Genomic DNA, 21,872 nt, shown 5'->3' with positions numbered 1-21,872 from the left:
AAGGAAAAATTGCAATCTGGGCAGTAGTAATGCGATTCACTGCCAATCGTCTTGCCTTTGGCATCTCTCACTCTGCTACACATTCCAAGCATCAAGCTGAGTAAGGTGCTGCTTCCAAGTGGACATTTACTGTACTTTGTGGCAGAGAGCCTCTCACGAGTTTGTACAGGATAGAAAGAATTGAATGAGAAAAAGTAGTTTGGCCCGATTATACTCAGGATAATATAAAAAGTGCACCTAGTAACTGCCTGAGTTTACTTGGGATAATAAGGCAAGCGGTTAAATGTGATTGCCCTTCCTACCTTCCCACTCATTTTTTTCTGATGCCTTCACTATGGCTGAGGGCATGATTGTTCAAAATAGTACATTTTAGATTGATGTATTGTACTTCACTTTTCTGCCACTTTTGGCTAATCATGAAGAGTATTTTAAGTATTTTTAATGTAATGTGCACGCACACACACACACAAACAGTTGTTAAGCTTCATATTGAGGTATGCCCTTGCACCTATTGGTCATTTGTATATTATGTATTATGTTCAGTGGGTCAGTGAAATATGCAGTGGCGTGCATACAAGGTAAGCTACCGAATCACTGCTTCAGTATGCAATTCACATTTTGCATAATTCCAAGGATACTTAGACTCCCCGAAAGTGTCGAGAGGCATTTTTGCGGAGCCCCTGAAAGACTAAAATGCCGCAAAGCAGTGGCATGCGGTGTTTTTATCAAGGCAAGCCTGCCTCTTGATGTACTATTGTTTATTTAAAAATTATATATTCAGTGCTTCGGCTATCTAAATGGTCACCGCACGCTACTGGAAATATGTAACAGTTGAGTTACATTTTATGTTGTGATCTAATTATATTACAATTCACAAAACATTAATTGATTTATAATAATTCTTTTATCATGAAATTATTTGTAATTTTCGATCTTGCTTACCTATGGGTAAATCATTGCATAAACTTGTTGCATATAAAGACCAATTAATTTTTCTCTCGTTATAGATTCAAACTATGAGCAAAGTGAAAGAACCAACAAAAGTACAGAAATATGCAACAAACTTTTTTAGAGTGCTAAGCATTGCAATGATACCAATATCTGCAAGTGTTCCATCAGTAAGTACTGTTGTCTATGATATGCCTTTTAGCTGTAAAATTCAATTCCTGTTCATATCATTTGTAAAAGAATGATTTTTAATAGGTTCATGATTTAATGTTGGAAATCTTGTAACAACTACTCTTCTGTGCTCAGGTTGAAGTACTATTATCAACATATTGCTTCTTCGCTTTCAGTTTCCTATGAACAAAATTTTTAAGCTCAACATAACATTTGCTAATAGCAATAGTGATTCAAATAAGATTTTTCCAAATACAGAAGCATTACCCTGGAATATATTAGCTATCTGTTCCTGAGTTTTAACAAGCTGTTCGAGGACAATTTGAACCACTGACTTGCTGTCAAAATGGAGTCTATTTTGTTTGTACAAAACTTGTCTTAACCTAGAACAATATGGATTGCATTAAAAGCACCAAGGGTGGTAAAATTTGAGCCAGTAATATCTTTGGCATTTCTTTCAATTCAGATTTCTGAAAAGTTCTTCTGCTGCTTCTCTGAGCTCTTCGAGAAATTTTGTTAATTTAGAAAGCATGGTGATAAAACTTATTTTTCAAATTTGAGGAGGAGGATATTGGGACCTGCAACTATTTTGTCTATACTAATGACAAAAGTAGCATACTAACCACCATATCACATTAGGATACTTAACCTTATTCTTAATTATTTATTTGCAATTTCTACAATGTGGGGAGTACTAAATATCGATAATATTGTGACTGCATAACACGACAGTACTTGCAGCTCAGGGCCTAGTTTCCATACTGAGCAATGATCACGTTGCTATGTTGGTCTGTCATCGACATCTATCATGGGTTTCAGACTGAGCCTCTACGTGGGCCACCTTTATGTGGTGCATGACCAAGACAATTCTCCACTTCGCACAGTCTCGGCAACTTTTCTTGCTATTTTCATAGCTTCTGTTTGGTAACTAAACACTTTTGTTTCCTGCTTGTGACACAGGACCTTCTGTACTAGAGGTATTAATATTTAACTGAACCAAAACAACATGTTTGTGGTATTAGTGCCAATACATAGCTGTTTCATATATTTAGAATGATCCTAAATGATGCAAAATATACCCATATACTCTCCTTGCACTAATGAAGTTTCCAAACTTTTTCTAGCTGCTATTTCCTACTGCTATCGCATTGTACACTATGCAAATATAACAGAAAAAACAAACTCGGCATCAACGACAAGAAATTGAAAATGCAATTTTGGTCTTATTTATTTCTCTGTTCAATTGGGTAATGTACTGAGAACCATTAATCCAGTAGTTTTTACTAAAACACCATTGTTAAAATAATGCATATGCTTTAAATACAGGGTGTCCCAGAAGTCTTTCCCTGATTACAAGCTTTATTCATATCCGCTATATGCAAGGTAGAGATGTGACAGTAGTGCCAAAATGTTGGAAAACTAACCAAGTTTATTTGTTGCAGGTTTGAGTAACGTGGCTGTAGTGTAGCAGTGTCAGTGCCCAGAAAACCGGAAATGTTCACAAATCAGGAAAAAGCTCAGCATGTCCTCTGGTATCACGAGACCCGGTCACCAATAACAGTTCAGAGTCAGAGGAACTTTTAAATGTACAGAATTCTTTCGTCTAGAATATCTGCCATCAATAAGTTTGTATTTAAAAAATGGAATTTATCTTCATTCTCAAATCCTGTCAAGTCCAAGAAAGATTGTATGGAAAGATTCCACCCGATGTCAAGAGCATTAATTCCGGATTCCTTGGCACTGACGTTGCTACACTACAGCCACATTACTGAAACCTGCAACAAATAAACTTGGTTAGTTTTCCAACATTTTTGCACCACTTTCACATCTCTACATTGCATATAGCGGATATGAATAAAGTTTGTAATCAGGGAAAGACTTCTGGGACACCAGGTATAATATGACGCCATGACAAAAGTGTGCTGATCGTTCAACTACACAGAAATTCATGGAGTTCATAGATCAAGGAATATATGTAAACAAGATTATGAAAGTTGAAATAATAAATTTGGAGAAAATATTGAATTGTTTTGAACTGTAATTTACATCGTTAAATTTTGTACAAGAATGTCAAAGAATTTTTATGTGAAAAGTTACTTAGGAGAAAATATTGAATGATAGATCAAATTAATTTTGAAATTGAACTAAAAATTATTATGTACAAATATTTTGGAATGACAACTTCAAAATAAGGCAATAATATTAGACCCAATTTAATGATGTAAAATGAGGTGTGCACGCAAAAACATCTGCTTCATAAAATAACATAGTGTATGTATGTTCTTTGCTTAAAATAGTACTGTACAATTAGAAATCATATTACATTTTTTGTTTGTTTTTTGTAGGTGTTTTTATTTGTCATATGGTATGTTTCTCTTCCAGTGCTTGTGTGTGTACTGGCTTACTTCGAGTATATTTGGTCTTGCTCAGAACCTTGCACTGATGTCTCCAAAAGTAAAACGATTCAGTCGAATTCCGCTGACGCCAGGAGAAAAAGCAAACCCATACAAACACATGGCAGCAGCCATCCGTGCACGAGCAGAGTACTTAACATCTTGGAGGAGAATAGAGAAATAACTAATGCATGCAAGGTGATGAATTATTAATTTATTGTGGTGTAGACTCAAGTAGATTAAGAGTGTGAATGTAAATAGTGATATTTTAAATAAATTAATAAGTTTTCTATATGTTAAGGTTATTATGAAATCTTTGCATAGTTTACCTTAATACTGTTCCAGATATTCCCTTTTTCCTATTCAATTTTAAAAAAAATAGTAAATTCTGATAACAACAAACTCAAGTAAAAATGATTCTTTGTAGCTCTTTGTAGTGTAGTGGTGGTTGGTTCATGATAAATTTTAACCAATATACTACATATATTCCAGACACCAATGTTTTAGAGACTGGTTCTGTTTCCGTCTTCGAGGTAGTGTAGCCTCAAATACAGGATGTATTTGGGGAAGGTGTCAAAATGAGCAGCCAGACTGTAATACTTTTTTCACATTGACTGCTCACATTGATGCCTTTCTCAAACACATCCTGTGTTCAGGAATTAACGACATGTGGCCACATATAAAAATACACTGCCTTGAAGACAGTGAGAGAACCATTCTATGATATGTTCATGTGAATATATAACAAACAGTGGGTTAATTTGTCCAAATAATTTTTCAAGTAAGAATGTCAGTATGTTTGGCCATATTCCATGGTTGACTAGTGAACATGTCCTCTGAAGATTTTCAATTCGAATTATGATCCAAGTATAGGTGTTTACAATTTAAACTAATCACAATTCCTCTTCATCAAGATGAAACTAAAGCGGTAGGAAAGGGATGTTATGTAATCAAACATGATTAAAGTGTTTAGAAACGATAGATAAGTCAAATATTTAAAAAATATAAGATTACTATTCCCAGTATAGACATCAGTGGCGTACGCAAGGGGGGGGGGTTACGGGGTTTAACCCCCCCCCCCCCTTGAGCTTTTGAAATATTATGAAAAATGCTGTGGAAAAAATAAAAATGACCAATTTATCACTGTCAAGGACCTGCAGCAGTACTACTACTAATAATAATATAATAATAATTTGAGTTATTATTCCCATGCGGCACGGAGAAAAGCACAGCATTCTAAACACGCATCTTTAAGAGTGAATGCCTTGAAAATAAACACGAATTCTTGAAAATAATACATAAGGGCAACTATGATTTTAAAGAGCAAAAAAGTTGTTTTGTATCTCGGCTGCAACAATTTTCAATGATAATGTACTTTTGTGTGTGAACAATGAGCATTAACTAAATAAAGTTCTTGGTTCGTTGAACTTGGCTAATGTATAGACAATGGCTAGGCTGACAAGAATAACTCAGTCAACAGTCCACCTTCCCGCGGCACATTTGAATTTCTGAATTCAAATGACAATAAGCTTAACTATTGTAAAGTGTTTTGTTGGTAACAACAGTGAGACAATCCAGATGTGAATTATCGGGGATATTTATGCAGCGACAAAGCCGGAAAAATTCCAATCAATTCCGGGAATCAAATCCGGATGAGTTCCGCACTTTGATTATTTCAATTTATTTTAATATATTTTCTTGTTTTTATGGATTTTCTTCACACTTAAAATGTCTCATCTCGTTGAGTAGACAATTATTTCGTAAGAAAGAAAAAATGCTCTAGAATTTGTTAAAAATCGAATTGCTAGAAATTAATTTTGTTTTATTGCTTTCATAAATACTATATTTATGTAGATCTCTACTACTTAATAGTAGTAGTGTATTATTAGTAGTAATTCAACTAATTAATTATAAGTGTTTTTAATTAATTATGAGAATTATTATTTAATTAAATTATAATAAAACAATGGTAATGTGAATTTGGAGAAAGTTTTAGATATAACCCCCCCCCCCCCTTTCCTTGATGAAATTCTGCGTACGCTACTGATAGACATAATACAGCCTTTACATGATAAAGTAAAAATTTTAGTGGTAAAAATAAGCTTAATAATTTTGAAACTTATTTTAAAATCCAGTTAATTTTTTAAAGTTTGTCTATAATTTTGTCATTAACTTAATCACTTTCAACACTACTAAGATTAAGTCTGTTCCATTTATCTTGTTGCTAATTACAATTTTGAATTTGCACACAAAATACTCTTTTGTTCATCAATATTGTGAACATTTTTTTATGAAGCACTTTTATTTTGGTGAATATCATACATTTACTTTTCATGTAAATAAATATGAATTCCATGTTTCTTGTAAAAAAGAAATATTTTTCTTTGTCTACAATTTTGGTTACTCACTGTCATCATTCATGAAAGGCTGTTTTAATTTATTTAATTATTGCATGGCTATGGTTTCATGATGAGCTGTTGCATATAATGAGCATTTATAAGAAAAAAACTAAAGCTGGAAAACTCAATATACAGAGGTTGATTCATTTATATTGAGCTGAATTCGAATGTGCTACTTACCTAGGAAATGCAGTGTTTCCACCACCGGTTGTGTTCGATCTGCAGGCCACCACTATCGACTATTGCCCGGCATCGGAGTTTCCATTGCAGGAGACTGCGTTGCAGCTGGACTATGGGTATTGCATCCCACTCCTCGTTACAGGCTTTCCACAGGCCGGAGATGGTGCGGACTCGACGATGGGACAGGTGCCGCTTGAGGAGTCGGAGAGCACAATAGTCCATTCGACTGGCATCTGGACTCTTGACAGGGATGTCAGAGAAGGGAATTGGAGAAATTCCAGTTTCCTGTTCCACTTCCACTGATCACCCGTTAGATGACGTTCATACAGCCTCCTGCAGTTCCTTTTTCGCTCAACCACATGACACAGTTTCAGGGCGTGCACACTGCTCTTGTGAATGACCTTGAGGCGTAAATACCTGTGAATGGCGCAGTTAATGTCGCCTGCGATGTGCGGCATTTGCTGGCCATTGCACACTGTGTGGGGGGATTTTTGGAGGTCGCCATATGCCGAACAACATGCAATAGCGGCAGGGTCCTCTTCACGGGAGGCCGGTTTCTAGCTGCTCACGTAGGTGTGGTGGGCCCAGGACTCTGTGCTGCAATAATACGAATCACAGTGGCACTACCTACATGAAAATTATGCTTTTTAAACATTTCTACGATGCGCGATGCCATGAACTTACCTTCAGAAAGGGCAACAATATACACCTCCCAGAATCTGTTCAGTTTCGGCAGCATCAGACTACGCTCGACCACACTGCTCTACTTCGTGACTAACGAGATACTGTTGCTTGCCTCGGGGCAATCTCACTGCGATGCGTTGCACATGCACGGTACAGTGGCACATTGAATTCGGCTCAATATAAATGAATCAGCCTCTGTAATGTAGTTGTGAAATTATTAAGTTGATGTTAGGATGTAAAAACATGACCAAATTTTTAAAAAGGAAACAACTTTATTTTAGCCGACCTCCATGGCAAAGTGGTTAGAACAGTGCACTATGGTGCCAGAGTTACTGGGTTCGGTTCACCTTGCTATGGGTGTTCTTTGTAAGTGTCCCTTCATCAGTTTCATCATATCATACTCATTCTCATCATTGAAATGAGCCAAATGTAGCAGGAAAGAGATGCTAAATAACAAAAATTAACCATGTATTTTATCTACAACTACATTTTCTAAAAAAAAACAAAAAAAACCTTTAAACATTGCAATTGTTGTCCATTGTTGCTTGGGATGTAGTTATTTGATTACACAAGAGATATCATTGCAATAAGTTCCATTTGCAAACCTTGTTGTTGTCACAATGACATGCATCCCAAGGTTGTTGATTCTTTGGCAAGGCACAGATGTCATCGACAAACAATTGATCAGCATTTACGAGGAGGTACCCCCAAAAAAAAAGAAACTGGATTTGGTCACCTTGTTTTATTTTGACCGTACATGTACATGTTGTGGGTACATTCAGGTAAGCATGTCTACTCTAGTCACCTTCAAAGTATTGCCCATGTGCGTTAATGCAATTGTCCCAACGTTTTTCCCACTGTTGAATACAGTTTCGAAACTCCTCTGGTGCAATACTCTTCAAGGTTTTGTCCGTAATGTCTTTGACCTCATTGACATCATGGAATCGCTTCCCTTTCACATTCCTCTTCAACCGCGGGAACAAAAAAAAGTCACAGGGCACTAAATCGGGTGAGTACGGGGGATGGGGCACAAGCACCATGTTGTTCTTTGCCAAGAACTGTCGCACTGACATGGCTGTGTGGGCTGGGGCGTTGTCATGGTGCAGTAACCACATTAGCAGACACCCGTCTCATCTTCAAATCATCAGTTAAAATGCGCTGGCAGGTACTCCAGGACAACGCCTTGGCAAGTTTTCAGTTGACATGTCGCCATCTTTAAACCGGGAAAACTACTCGTAGACTTGTGTCTTTCCCAAAGCAGCTTCAATAAAAGCTTGGCGAAGCATAACAACGGTCTCAGCAGCCGTTTTTCCCAACAAGAAACAAAATTTAACACAGGTCCTTTGCTCCTTGTGGTCCGCCATCTCAACAATCACTCAAAAATCGCCAGACTCTTGCCGCAGCACCACAAACAATGCAACAGTACGAACGAACCACTCAGCACAGAATAATGCCAACTTGCAGATTGATGCAAGACATCCCATACTAATGACACCTAGCGGCACAAGCCGTAACTACATCGGTAATCCGCACAACATTACGATTGTTTTTTTTTTGGGTACCTCCTCGTACGTATTTTGCTGTGTGTTTACAATGTTTAAGAATATCGAAAAGCTTGCTTCATGCAAAATGCAGTCTGTGATCTGTTTTTTTAATGTGAGGAACTTGAAACTGGCAGATATTGATCATCAACTTTGGAGGTGTATGGAGAACAAACATGCGATGAGAGTATGGTGATGGGTTCAACAAAAGATATGGAAATGTACATGATGAACCATGGAGCAACTGGCTGGCCATCTGTGGTGCATGAAGGTTTGGTGTGTGCAGTTGAAGAGAAGATTAAAGACCATTGTGTGCTTTTCAAGCATTTTTCACAAATTCCGAGATCACTTCATCACAAAATTGTGGTTTGTCTTTGTCAAACCCTGCTCAATGGTTTCACGGAAGTGCCTCAATGGTGGTAACTATGTCGGAAAGTAGTGTAAGTTACATACATCAAGTCGCAATATACATAAAAATGGTTTGTAATTACAATGTAACCTCATTTTATGTTCCTGGATTGTACATTTTCCTGCATTTTAAGTCTTTTACCTTGGTCATCTGAGAAATGTAAAATTGAGGTTCCACTGAATAGTCTTGTTTTTTGTATACGAGGGCCACTATTTATATTTTGAGCCTTGGCAATACTGATTGAAGTTAGGCGCGATTTGACGTTTGCACGGAATCATCTGGCATTATTGACCATAACGTACTTCAAATGTTTTGTCAATAGCTTGATTTGTGTTGTTTATGTTGCCTTGGAGATTGCGCGACAACAATAAAATGGAATTAAGTCGTGAACATTTTCGTGCGATGATTTTTTACGATTTTCAACATGGATTATCAAGACAAGAGTGCATCGATCAACTTACTTCCACATTTGGCTATGAAGCCCCATCCTTTGCCACTGTGCAACGCTGGTATAACGAATTTAATCGTGGCCGCCATTCGCTCACCGACGAGATTCGCGAAGGTCGTCCAAAATCAGTTGTTGTTCAAGAAAACGTTGATGCTGTGCAAAACCTAATACTGCAAGATTGTCATGTACATACTGTGAGATTGAGGCAACCATAGGCATTAGTTCCACCAGCATATATAAAATATTACATGATCATTTAGCTGTGAGAAAGGTATGTTCTCGTTGGATCCCACACAATTTGACAAAAGCTCAAAAAGACGCTCGCGTCAATTGGTGCAAACAAATGCTCAATAAATACAATCGTGGTGCTTCAAAAGATGTATATAAGATTGTAACAGGTGACGAATCATGGATATATATGCATATGAGCCGGAACGTAAACAGCAGTCGACTGTATGGGTGTTTCAAGATGAACCCAATCCAACAAAAGTTGTTCGCGCTCGAAGCACATCGAAACAAATGGTCGCCTGTTTTTTTTTCGGGAAAACTGGTCATGTGGCAACTGTGCCTTTAGAGGAACGTAGAACGGTGAGGAACGTAGAACGGTCAACTCTGAATGGTACACAACAATTTGTTTGCCAGAGGTCTTCGGTCAAATACGGAAAACAAACAACCGCCGTCGGATCATTCTTCATCAAGACAATGCCAGCTGTCACACATCTCGTCTAACAACCGACTTTATGAACAGTCAAAAAAATCGAATTGATGGGTCATCCGCCGTACAGTCCTGATTTGGCACCCAATGACTTCTTCTTGTTCCCGATTGTCAAGAATAAAATGCGTGGACAACGATTTTCGTCGGCGGAAGACGCCGTTGATGCGTTCAAAAACCATATTATGGAGGTGTCTCAAGAAGATTGGAAAAACTGCTTTGACAAATGGTTCGAACGAATGCAAAAGTGTATTGACCATAAAGGAGAATATTTCGAAAAACAATAAAGCAGTTTTCAATGCCAGATTCCTGTTTTTTCATTGTTAGGCTCAAAATATAAATAGTGACCCTCGTAACCCATTGGAACCTACTTTCTAAATAATCCTCGTATTAGTGTAAGATATTTACTATATTAATGGGAGGGGTTGGGAACTTTTATACGCTCTCCTTTTCCCTAAATACAGGCATACTAACATCATTAGACTTGCTTTGAGGCCATGCAAAATTTGTGACACCATGTTCTCAATCACAAGATGTTACATAATAGTGCAATGTAATTATTTTTTTTGTAAAATATGTATTGAGCTTGCCAGCTGCAATATTTAAATCCAATATGGATGTCCAATAAGACACCTGACACACAGCCATGAAAAAGGCACTTCTGGACATTCTGAGCTCTACTAGTCATATGCTAACCAATAATAAAAAAGTGAGTTGGTTGCCAGAAATGACACTATCAGTCTTGACCTGACCACTGACATGAGCTGGCAATAAAATCTTTGGTCAGGATTGGACAGCAAACTTCCTATGGCGAGGATAGAGGTGACTGAATTCTCAGTTGTATTTTGTGGGTGAGACAAGGTAGACTTCTCTTCGTTGTGTGGTGCATGTGGTCCCATAAAAGCTCAGGGCAAGGGACCCGCACTGTAACATGACCTTGTCCTATGATCCAGAATCTGGACAACAGGTGCAAACCATGCTGAAGAATCTCAATACCTTGTCAATAAAGTTGGTATAGTGTCTGTACTTGTATATGGTATGTTGTTATACCATTTTTAAGTATGGAATTGGGTCCATGCTTTGATACAAATTGTAGAATTACTAATTTTGACTCTGTTGAGATACATACACTCAGTGATATATTTAATTTTTTATGATTTTGATTTGAAAAAATTCAATGGAACAGCTATGGATACCTTGAAACACGGGAGTAAGTAGGCCAGAGAATTAAGTCCCTGCAATGTTGATGTTTCTCATTTGTCTGCCATTTCAAGCCATTTCAAATCATCAAAGCAATTTTCCACATACATGAAAAAGAACAGAACAGTGGTCGCAATATCTCCAGCTGTGATTGCCAATAATCACCCAACAATCCTAAAAATACCTTGTAGGCATCGATTTAATATTGCAGATGACATTCCATAACATGCAATAAATATACTTGTCACGGGAAAAACACAATGATAAGACTTTTTCAGTTGAAAGAGTTAGTTAATAATAATGGTAGTTAATAATATCCAAAAATGAGAAAAATCAATTGGGAATGTTTTGAGCTGTTCAAACTTGAAATTTGAACATTTGAATGAAGTGTTCAAATCGGAATAAGTTTCAACTATTGATCATCTCGTAATATTATATTGTTCTTCCTCTTTACAACGAGCTCAAGGATGATTCTGTATGTTCATTTGTTCCCAAGATATACGCAATTGAAAATTGCATGTTTGTGAAAAATGACTTTTTGATCAACCCTCATATTTATTCGTAATAATCATATTTCAGCAAAATCCTTTCACGGGTGTTGGTTTTGGAGCAAAGCAGAGCTCTGTACCAAATATGATCGAAATCGGCGACTATGTGGATCAACTCCTGCCTGATTTGACATGAAATGACGCATAGCGTATTCAATGAGGAATTGATGGAAATGTGCTATCCGTAACGAAGGTTGTATGATTAATAATTTCGTTTCCTGTGACATATTTCCCATTCACACTGCCACCTCCCCAGAAATTATCAACTATTATTGATTGCATGTTGGTGTCTTTGGCTACACAGACAACTTCTCCCTGACAACTTTTAGATAGATGATATGATACATTTTTTATTTCTTTTTGCATCGGCTCAGTGACCAATTAAGTGGTTGACTTTTCGATCTTGCAACTAACCTTCACAGGTTCAAATCCTGGCATGGGTATGGGTGTTTGTGAGTAAAGCTAAGTAACAAAAGTACCAAGTACATTCATGGGTTGCAAATAACTTTGGCAAAGTTGTTTGAAGTCTGCTTCTTGCTCAGATAGGCTAACCTGGAATGGACCAATAGTTTAAAGTGGGATCCGAACCACTGTGCAACGTGCCTCCACCAGGGATTGAACACAGGACTCCTTGATTACAAGGTGACAGCCAGGCACGTATATTCTAGGCTAGATAGGCTATCTCCGAAGCCCAGATTAAATACAGGAAATAATCGACTAGCAAATGTGACTGATGTTTCACTCTCAAATAACAACCCGGGGGGGGGGGGGGGGACGATAGTTTAAGGGCACTTTTACTTTAGACTATCACCAGGATTCTCCCTGAAGAATCTTTCTCCCAACCACCGCCTGGGGTGGCAGGGCTTATGTTCACTGAAGACTCCTGTCGTCATTCTTCCCAGTGCTAGAGCCTCACAGCAATGCTAATTGTACAAAACTCGCTAACCAGCATGGGATTTTTCCCAGGAAAGTGAAATTTTGAAACGAAACTTCTATTACAGAAATGGGAAAAAAGGGGCACGTGATAGGGAATTTGTCCTCTGGGCCAAAACAACACTGTTCCATTGATCACATGCAAAAGTGGGGCCTCCCCCATGTCATAGTGGTAGTGTTGTCACCTTGTAATCAAGGGGTCCCAGGTTCGATACCCGGTGGAGGCACATAGTAGTTTGGATCCCACTTTAAACTGTAGGTCCAGTCCCGATTAGCCTTTCTGTGCATAAGGTGGACTTAGAACAACAATTCAATCGATCAGTCACATGCAGAAGCAAGAGGCCAATGACTTTCAACCAACCACGCTTTACAATGGTGACGATGTTTTGCACCGCTCGGCTGCTTTGTTTATGACAGGGGTAGACTGACTGGCAGGTGCTGACAGAGGGCAGGTCATTTTATGAGTAGAAATCGCATTGAAGGAAGTTTAAGAAAATTAGGTTTCTTACTGCCTGGATTTTATTTAGTGCATTGAGAGTGAATTACATACATATGTTTTGAATGACCTACACTGTGTCGTGTAGTGAACGGAAATGAGTGATATAATTAACGAACTATTGACAAAACAATTTACTTGGCTTTTGTGTGAGGATAAGCTTGAACTCGTGAAGATATGCAGGCCTCTTGCATCCCAAAGAGAAGATTGGATTTGATTTGTTATTTACCATTGGTTTTCTGTCACTTTAGCTAATCACAACGATGAGAATGAGTGACGATACGATGAAATTGATGAAGGGACATTCACAAGGAATACCCATGTCGATGCCTAGATTTGAACCCGGGACCCCTGGCATCATAGTGCACTGTGCTAATAACAATTTTACCACAGAGGTTGGCAATAGAAGAACTGAGTTCCTGTTCAAAGTAAATATTCAAGGTAAGAAGTTATTATATATTTTATTCTCGGACGTAGGCCTACATAAGTATTTCTCAATATGGGCCTCTACATTTTATAAATAACCATGAAATATTTGAAATCCTTTTCTTACTGTTTCTATATTAATGAAACAGTGGCATTTTTATTGTGAATTGTAATGTATGTATTTTTAATCACAATGTCACATCACTTTAAAATCCAAGAAATTGAACAAAAAAGAGCCTCCCATTTGAACAATATAATATGAAGAGAGAGCTCAGATTTTGAACCCAGCATGCACCTCTGGTGACAGTGTTTCCACTATACTAACAAAGAGCCTCCTTGTGAAAATGATACACTAATTTCTGGATCTATAGAAGTGACATTATCAACAAATGCTTTTACACTTACTTTACAACACTTAAATTGTGTTGGATTGCATAGCTGTTTTACTGTTCAATTTATTGTGGCATTGGATCATCCTTTCAAATGCAAGTTAAAAAATATTCTCTGCTCCTTGAGATGCCCAACTCAAATTTGTCTCAAAAGGGTTCAAAGTTCTGGTACTTCATTACGGTGTTGGAAGTAACTAATTCTTTCCTGAAGATTAGGCACACACAGGAAATGTGCTATGTAGAATTTTCAGCGAAAAATGCAGGCTTGACCAGGACTCGAACCCGGGTCTCTGGCATACCGTGGATTGCTCTATGCTCTATCACTGAACTACCGAGCCAGACAGCGAAAAATCAGGCAAAGCTAGTCCTGCTTGGTAGCTCAGTGGTAGAGCAATGGCACGGTATGCTAGAGACCCGGGTTCGAGTCTTGTTTTTTTTCGCTGAAAATTCTACTTAACTAGTTCTTGTAACACAGTTGCAAGTAACATTTACCTTTTTGAGGAATTTTAACTGTAAGTAATTACTTTTAAAGGTAAGTAGCTGTAACTTTCATCCTTTTTTTTTTGCAATAGAAGTAACATAATCAGCAGTTGTTTTTACAGTTTCTTTAAAACTCTTAAATTGTTGACTTGAAAATGTGTAATGTGGGTGTCGTGTATGCACACGCAGAGGTTAAATGATTCACACACGTAGGTACTTGATAATATAAAGATTAACACGAGGATACAAAATAACAACGATTTAATACTAAACTTACAATAACCATTTCTAAGATGGCTGAATACACAAATCCCTAAATCAATAACTTTACAAACAATTGAATATGGATTCGGATATTATGCACACTTAACAGTGGGAAGGAGCTAAATTTGGCACCTATCTTTCCAGTTACTTGTGTTCTCTGGATGCCAAGATGAAAAGCATTACATGGAATTGCCCATACAAAGGAAGCTAGGCTTAGTTTCATACTAAATTTAGAACAACCATGTGTTATTGCAATTCGTCATTTCTAATTGTGTGAAGATTTCAGTGTTTTTGGTGTATTGCTGTATTCATTTGGAAAACAATAGTCGAGTTAGAAAGAACTCATTGTTTTTTGCGAGCAGGTGTTTAAGATACTTGCTATATATAGACAGAGTAAAATAAAATGAGTTATCATCCAAGCAAAGCTAACTCGCTCTCTCTCATTTTCTTTATTTGCAGACATATCAATAAAACACATGTATGTCTTCCCATACTTATTTTATTGAAATTAATGATATTGATTGTGTAGTTTGCAAGAAAATTTCCAGCAGAAACGTACTATTACTATTTTCAAGTACCAGTAACTAGTACTGAGTTGCAGTTGCTCATTTTAAAATTGAACTTTCGGAACACAGCTGAATTTTATGGTACAGCTTGACCAAGGTGAGAAATTCCCTGGCAAACTCGCAAACTATAGTGAACCGTGATTTGTTTTCTCCTCTTGCTTCCCCTTTGCTTGTGCCAGAGTGCCCCCATAATGTCATATTTATAGCCTCCCTCCTTTGCCTCATCAGTCATCATAGACTTCAACAATATTCAATATAGGCCTACTTTCGCTATGTACAATTTTTACCTTCATGATGATATAAATACCTGGTACTGGTGATTGAAGAACACCACATATTTTGGCAATGCAAGGGCAGAATTGAATTGTAAAGAGCTGTTTGAATTGCCCACGTTCCCTCCGTTTGCTTATGGTTCAAAATTCGAAGACAGCGCCAAAAGAGATCAAGCTCTACAGTCGCGAGAAAGTTGCTACTCTTAGATAATTATTAAAACAGACATTACAATTTCTATGAAGTACATACCTTGTAGGCAGACAAGCCAATTAATGGTAAATATCAAGAGACAATACATGATGCAAGGTTATTTTCAGGATAGTGTGTAAGTTGTAATAATTTCAATGTATTTTAAAGTAAATCCCAAAGAGGCTGTTTTCTCCTAAACTTGACTGTACATATGCTGTACCAGTGGCGTTGCGTAGTTCTCTGGGGGCCTCCTGCAAGTAAAATATTGGGGGCCCCTCAGTGAAAGAAAATATCGAGATGATGCCAGAGTGAGATAGACGCACAATAGTTAGCACCCCCTCCCCCCCTTCCAGATGTAAAATGAATTAACTTGAACCCTTCCTTCCCATTTTTTGTCATCGTCTTAGGCTATATATCAGTTTAGTAGTTTGTGGAAACTAAATCACTGTGGTCTGAATCTCTGATAAATAACTGGATGAAGAAATTAGAAATAATTTCTCTTACTTCAACGCAGTGGCACAGCCAGGGTTATTTTTTTTAAGGAGGGTGGAGGGTTCACACAGCCAAGTATTTTGTTCGTGATCCTTTGTATTTTTTGTTTGAAACGTTTTTTTTTAAAGATGTAGGTTACACATACACATATATTTAAGAAAATACTGTTTAAAGGATAGTAAACACTCCTTTTTTGGACATAGAGGTGGATGCAACCTCAGCCCAAAAAGCCATCCTCTGGCTTTACCAGCCCAAGATTCAACGTACGAGCCGTTCACATTACACTTCAAATACTAATAGTGAGTTATATACATAGGCGTAACTTGGCGGGGCAAGGGGGGCGCTTGCCCCTCCAAAAGTTTCAGGTTTGTTAAAACTTTCAAGTTACGGATACTTTTGTTAACATCCTAACAACTGAGGAGCTAAGAAATAAATAATAATATTTATGATTTCGAAAGTGTAAAAGTTTTTAATCAAATAATCCTGGACACTATTTTTATGGGATGAAAATTTTTTCGACTCTGCCCCCCCCCCCCAAAAAAAAACCTTAAGCCTCAAGATCGTACCTGCCCCTCCAAAGTCAAGTCCTAAGTTACGCCCATCATTATATACTCAAGCAAACTTACCATTTCAGTTGTGGGGGTTGGAAATCTAGATTGTCGATGGTGACCTAACATCAATTGGTCAATTGCAATCTACTGCGAAGAAATAGCAGCGTACTCCAGTTTTGAGAGAGAGAAAATTAAGCAGCGACTGGATTTTATTCACTGAAAATTTGTCACTCAATGAAATGCCGATCGGATGACTTCGAGCACTGAATACGTTGTATACCCTGCCTGGTGGAATTGGGGTTACTGGACCTAAGGATAAAGGGAAAACTCCACCTCCTGAGTTTTTGGGTCCCTTTGAAGTAAAATGTAACAGGTGTGAAGTTCACACCTGTTATATTGTGAACAATGTGGGAAATTTATCTACGATCTTATTTCAATCTTATACTGAGGCTTGGGGGGGGGGGGGCTTGAAAATATTTGGTGGGAAGTTACATGTAATAGAACTGGTAAAAAAGGCATGAATTATCAAGTTTGTTTGTTTAGGTATTGTGTAACAATAACGCATCTACCGGTTGAGCAACTGAATCTTTCTACTCGATTCACAACTGTAGTACACACACTACAGTACGTGTACGAAAACTAAGAGCTATAAAAGTATGAGATATGAGAAGTTTCCTTTCGATTGTCGTCTGTGAGCAAGTAACTTAATTCTGAATTTCGGAGGAGACCCATAATGTCAAGTTGCCCAGGCCCCTCTGGCTGAGAATACGCCACTGTTCATTATCGCAGACTTCGTCATATGATATGTTACTCGAAACGAAATTTCGGCCTCATAAATCCATTTTTCAAATAAGCGACACTATCTGTTTAATTTCTGGAATTAGCCGATATAAAATGTCAGGAGCACAGAGAGAGCGAGGCCCCTAGAGCCCCCCCCCCGCGGGATGCGGGGGCGGCCGCTACGCCACTGTGCTGTACATACCATGCCGGGTTTATGGGAGGGTGCTACCAAGAGGCTGCAACTTGAAAATGTTCCTCCTGATTAAGTTCTTCGAATATCCATTATCTAAAGCCAACCTCGGTGGGAGAGTAGTTTTTATAGCATGTTACGTTGCCAGGGACCCCGGGTTCGAATACCGACGTGGGCATGGGTGTTCTTTTTGAGTGTGTAAACCAAATCAATGAATCAAGATCCATGGTTTGATAAAAAATACAGCTTGCAACTCATTTTATTGTTCTTCGCTTGTCTTACACATTTGGCTACGATGGGAATGAATATGTTAGATCAAGGCACAATCACAAACACATATGGGCAACCCAAGTTCCACGGGAGATTATACCGAGCGTGGGCAGGCCAGAGATGCAGTCCACCCAGGGTGTGCTGTGCTAAGTGGAAGAGAAGTTGACGATTAAGTGCCTGCAGAGAAGGCCACTCTTTACACTCCCAATTTAATATTATATTTAAATATGCAAATAGTCCTTCCTAAAAGGCATGAACTCAACTAAACATTCATGTACGTGGTAGTTCGATGGTGATAATGTGCGAAAATAGAGGAAAATTAAAAAAAAATCTTGCATGAAATAAATGCATGAACGGTATTTATTCTTTAATTTTAATTTGTGGAATAATTTCTTTTTCCTCTCCGTTCACTGAAACGGCGAATTTCTGGCATGGAACAAGCGTTAAAAGTAAACACTCCAATGAAAACGAGATGTGTGAATATCTCCTCTTTGGCAACACCGAGAGGCAGTTCTAGACGATTTGAGATCCGTTTCCACACAGGCAAAGGGTCAAACGAAACTGACCTTCGATATGCCAACACTTGATAAGATTCGAGAAAACATTCCTTTGCTAAAGCGCAGTATAGATGCTTTATGTGAAGACGAGAATGTCTAATAATTGTTGTGAAATAATCACACAAAGTTCGGTACTATTGCGGAAGTGGAACGCCTAAGTCAATTTTCGTGAATATCGTGTCTGTGTGTGTGTGTGCTGCAAAGTGCAATGAACCAACTAACAATTTGTATTGCGACAGTTATTTTCTTAATTCCTGCATTTACTAACGCCGTAAGTAAACAATTTCCATAACTGATTTGTAAATAATTAAAAGATGAGGTATCCAATTTTCTGTGAACGTTTCTTCGCTTAATTTCTGTTCTTGACATTGGTGAATGACTGCATATGACGCCTAACAAACATGATGAAATTGAATATAATTTGTTTGTACGGTCATGGACAATTCTGGGTTGCTATGAACCCATTGAATTTTCAATGGAATCGTCGCAACTCATAAGCGTCCGTGATTGTAAGATATTACGAGTTGATGTACAGAAAAAATCTCTCATTATCTGGTTCATATATATAATCTAAACTTAAGTGTTGTATGGTTATTATCACTTATTTTGTAAGTTTTGATTCGAAAAAATGTCGGCGCCATCACGTTTACTGAGCACTTAACCAGTCTACCAAATATTGAAGATTCGAGTCCTGGCTTAGGTATGGACGCTCCTTTGAGTGTGTCGTGCCCCTTCATCAATTTCATCTATTCATCGCCCTTAACCAAAAAGTGGCAAAATAATGGAACTAACAAATCTAAATTGCAAGATAATAAAGAACCATTTTCACTAACATTCGGATTATTATTATGTGATGTTCCTGGAAATACTCCCACTAGAACATTTTCGCCCTCGGGTATCGCACTGGGCATGACTGTACGTTCACGTCGGGATACAAACTGAATCACGGAGTTCGCTCACTCCCTCTCTGTCTGTAAATGAGGAATTTAAGTTTGTACACAAGAAGGAAAGATAAAAAGAAAATCACTTCTTCAAACACTCCTTTTTTAAAAAAGAAATCGTCAATGACGATGACTTAATTCTAAGGAGGGAAAACGATATTGGTACTGCGTGCAAGTAAAGTATTTGGCATGCAATCTGAATTGGTCATTATTCATTGTCCAGACGAGCAATTTCTATGTGCCGGTGGTAGGGGATAGAATTATGCTCGCTAACATTCAGAGCAGTGAGATATTTGATGAACACCATGGGCAGATTAAGGAGAGCGCATAGGGGTAATTCGCCCTTCTGAGACTCTTCGATCTGGAAATGAAACGGTGATTTACATAAAGGAATCGACACAAATTTTGTTGGGCTTTTTGCGCCCTCGGGCAGTGCGTGGCCAGGCCACGTGCCTTACTTACTCCACCATAGATACGCCTCCTGCTCCGAGACGTCTAAAATTAAAACAAATCACCAACTACGGGGCTGGGCAAGGCACTCAAATTTCTCCCTGTCTTCTACGTAGTACACCTCAGGCTGTAATTTTGCAGGTTAACGAGGACATGGCGCCTTGACTTAGTCAGTATAATCCTCTGTGGGGCTTGTGTCATCCATATCTATTTGTGGTTGTCTCTATCTCCATTCATTTCATCATATTACCATTCATCCCCTTCGTCGCGATTAGCCAAAAGTGGCAGAAAAGTGACGTAAAATAAACTCAATCAGCCAATCAAATCGCCAACTAGCGTAGCAATACTTGATAAATGGTGTTCATTCCTGTCCATTTTTGTGTCTAAAAGGATAATTGTCCCCTTGATATCTAAAATGTCTAAAATTAAGCGACTCCCCCCCCCCCATCGAGATGTCTAGAACTAACAGTAAAATTTAATGAAAAGATTGGTAATCCTCCGCTCCGCTGTTCAAACATAACAATCTGGGAACGATAAATGTAAGCAAAAGTAACTTATTTACAGAGACGAAATGCTGTTTCTATGCACATAAAATACTTTTCTATACTATATTATTATCACACAATTACTTTGACTTCCGAAGCAGTGTGTTAATTAGATCTGCAAATGTCCAAAGAAAAGAAGCTTCAGAATTTCTTCCCTCCTTCAATTCCAACAATCGTGCGTTTTCAACAGTAAATAGGGTAGTTGCTCTTATCAAACGAAAAATCTTTATTCAGTTCTATGGCTCCAACAAATACACGCAAGGAAAGTTTCCACAGCTGGTCCCAACTGCTTTTCCCAGAAGACGAACCTAATAATGAAAGGGGTCAAATTATGACTGGCATTTCCTGAATAACGATCGGCTTTATTGAAAATTAGGAGTAGGGATATTTCTCGGATTGCAGTTCATAATACAGCCACACGTGACATTCAAATCTGAGGTTATCATATTTATTTCAAAGGCTTCAATTTCACTTCTCGTCTCCCTTTCATTACATTGCATCACGTAACGTGATTCGGCCATGAATAAAATGAAGTAGAAGCTTTCACTAGTTTGTTTCCGGAAATGCAGTGTAAACGAAATTCTATCAGTGAAAGAAATATAAATCTGGAGAGGGAAGGAAAAGGGGGGGGGACAATATATGCCTTTCCTCCACCCGCATACTTTCGGAGGTATGGAATTATGCCCTGATAGGCTGTACCTGAAAATTAGCCCAGAGCGTCAGTTACGCGAAATTTTACGGATTCCCCCATTTTTATTTGATTTATCCTTTATTTTCTTTTTCTTCGTCTCCAGTAATTCACTGTTGCATTGACATGAATGCCCCAGTGTGAAGAACCAATTTTTTTCGGTTTTCCTGCACAAAGTTGGTTTTAGAGTATTCTACAAGGAGATATGTAAGATTAATATAAAAGTTAAATATGGAATTATGTGTACATAATGTGTAATTGGTTGGGTAATATTTTGTTAAGATGGGTTGTATTGTGTGTAGAGTGTATTAGTGTTTATGTAGTTTGGTTATGAATGAGGCGAGAGGTAGTCATTAACTAGGGTGACCAGACACATACATTCAAAAAAGAGGACAGACCATGGCGAAAAAGGAGGACAAAGTCATAAAAAAGAGGACACCGCAAAAAATGGCTATACATTTGCCATTACTCACAATTTAATCAATATACAAAAATCTTACCAACATTTTGCTCACAGATGCTTTTCAGAAGATCTCTTTCAATAACTTCATCTTACCTTTAAGCAAAGAAAGCAATCTCCTAATCTGTTTTTTAACAAATTACAAAGAATATCTATAACTTGAAGCACAGAATTTTACTCCTTTTCTAATTCTTGGATATTAGACTGAAATATCTCCACAAGTGAATGCAAATGTAACAAGTAAGATTCGCTTAACTTATTTAAAAAAGCCAAATTAAAATTTTAGGTAGTTTAGATTG

The 21,872-nt window shown here is 37.9% G+C and overlaps 2 protein-coding genes across 4 annotated transcripts in view; both read left to right on the top strand.

Annotated features, from left to right (window-relative positions):
• LOC145994783 (cytochrome c oxidase assembly protein COX18, mitochondrial) overlaps window positions 1-8,532 on the top strand; it is a 50,736-nt gene extending 42,204 nt beyond the window's left edge. For 2 of the 3 annotated variants that reach the window (XM_083131050.1, XM_083131052.1), the window contains exons 6-7: window positions 1,008-1,118; window positions 3,502-3,778. In XM_083131050.1, coding sequence (XP_082987176.1) covers window positions 1,008-1,118; window positions 3,502-3,696 — 306 coding nt within the window. In that variant the 3' untranslated portion in view covers window positions 3,697-3,778. Of the gene's footprint in view, window positions 1-1,007; window positions 1,119-3,501; window positions 3,779-8,453 lie in introns of those variants that run through there. The other variant, XM_083131051.1, reaches the window with a different exon arrangement.
• Window positions 8,533-18,557: 10,025 nt separating this feature from the next.
• Window positions 18,558-21,872, top strand: part of LOC145994782 (uncharacterized) — a 78,756-nt gene continuing 75,441 nt past the window's right edge. The window contains exon 1 of the mRNA XM_083131049.1: window positions 18,558-18,760. Within this exon, the coding sequence (XP_082987175.1) occupies window positions 18,698-18,760 (63 nt within the window). The 5' untranslated portion in view covers window positions 18,558-18,697. The remainder of the gene's footprint in view (window positions 18,761-21,872) is intronic.

The sequence above is a fragment of the Lepisma saccharinum genome, chromosome 11, assembly GCF_977018435.1.
Source record: "Lepisma saccharinum chromosome 11, izLepSacc3.1, whole genome shotgun sequence".
NCBI lineage: Eukaryota > Metazoa > Arthropoda > Insecta > Zygentoma > Lepismatidae > Lepisma > Lepisma saccharinum.
The sequence above is the reverse complement of the archived record's forward strand: the minus strand, read 5'-3'. Positions and strand labels throughout refer to the sequence as shown.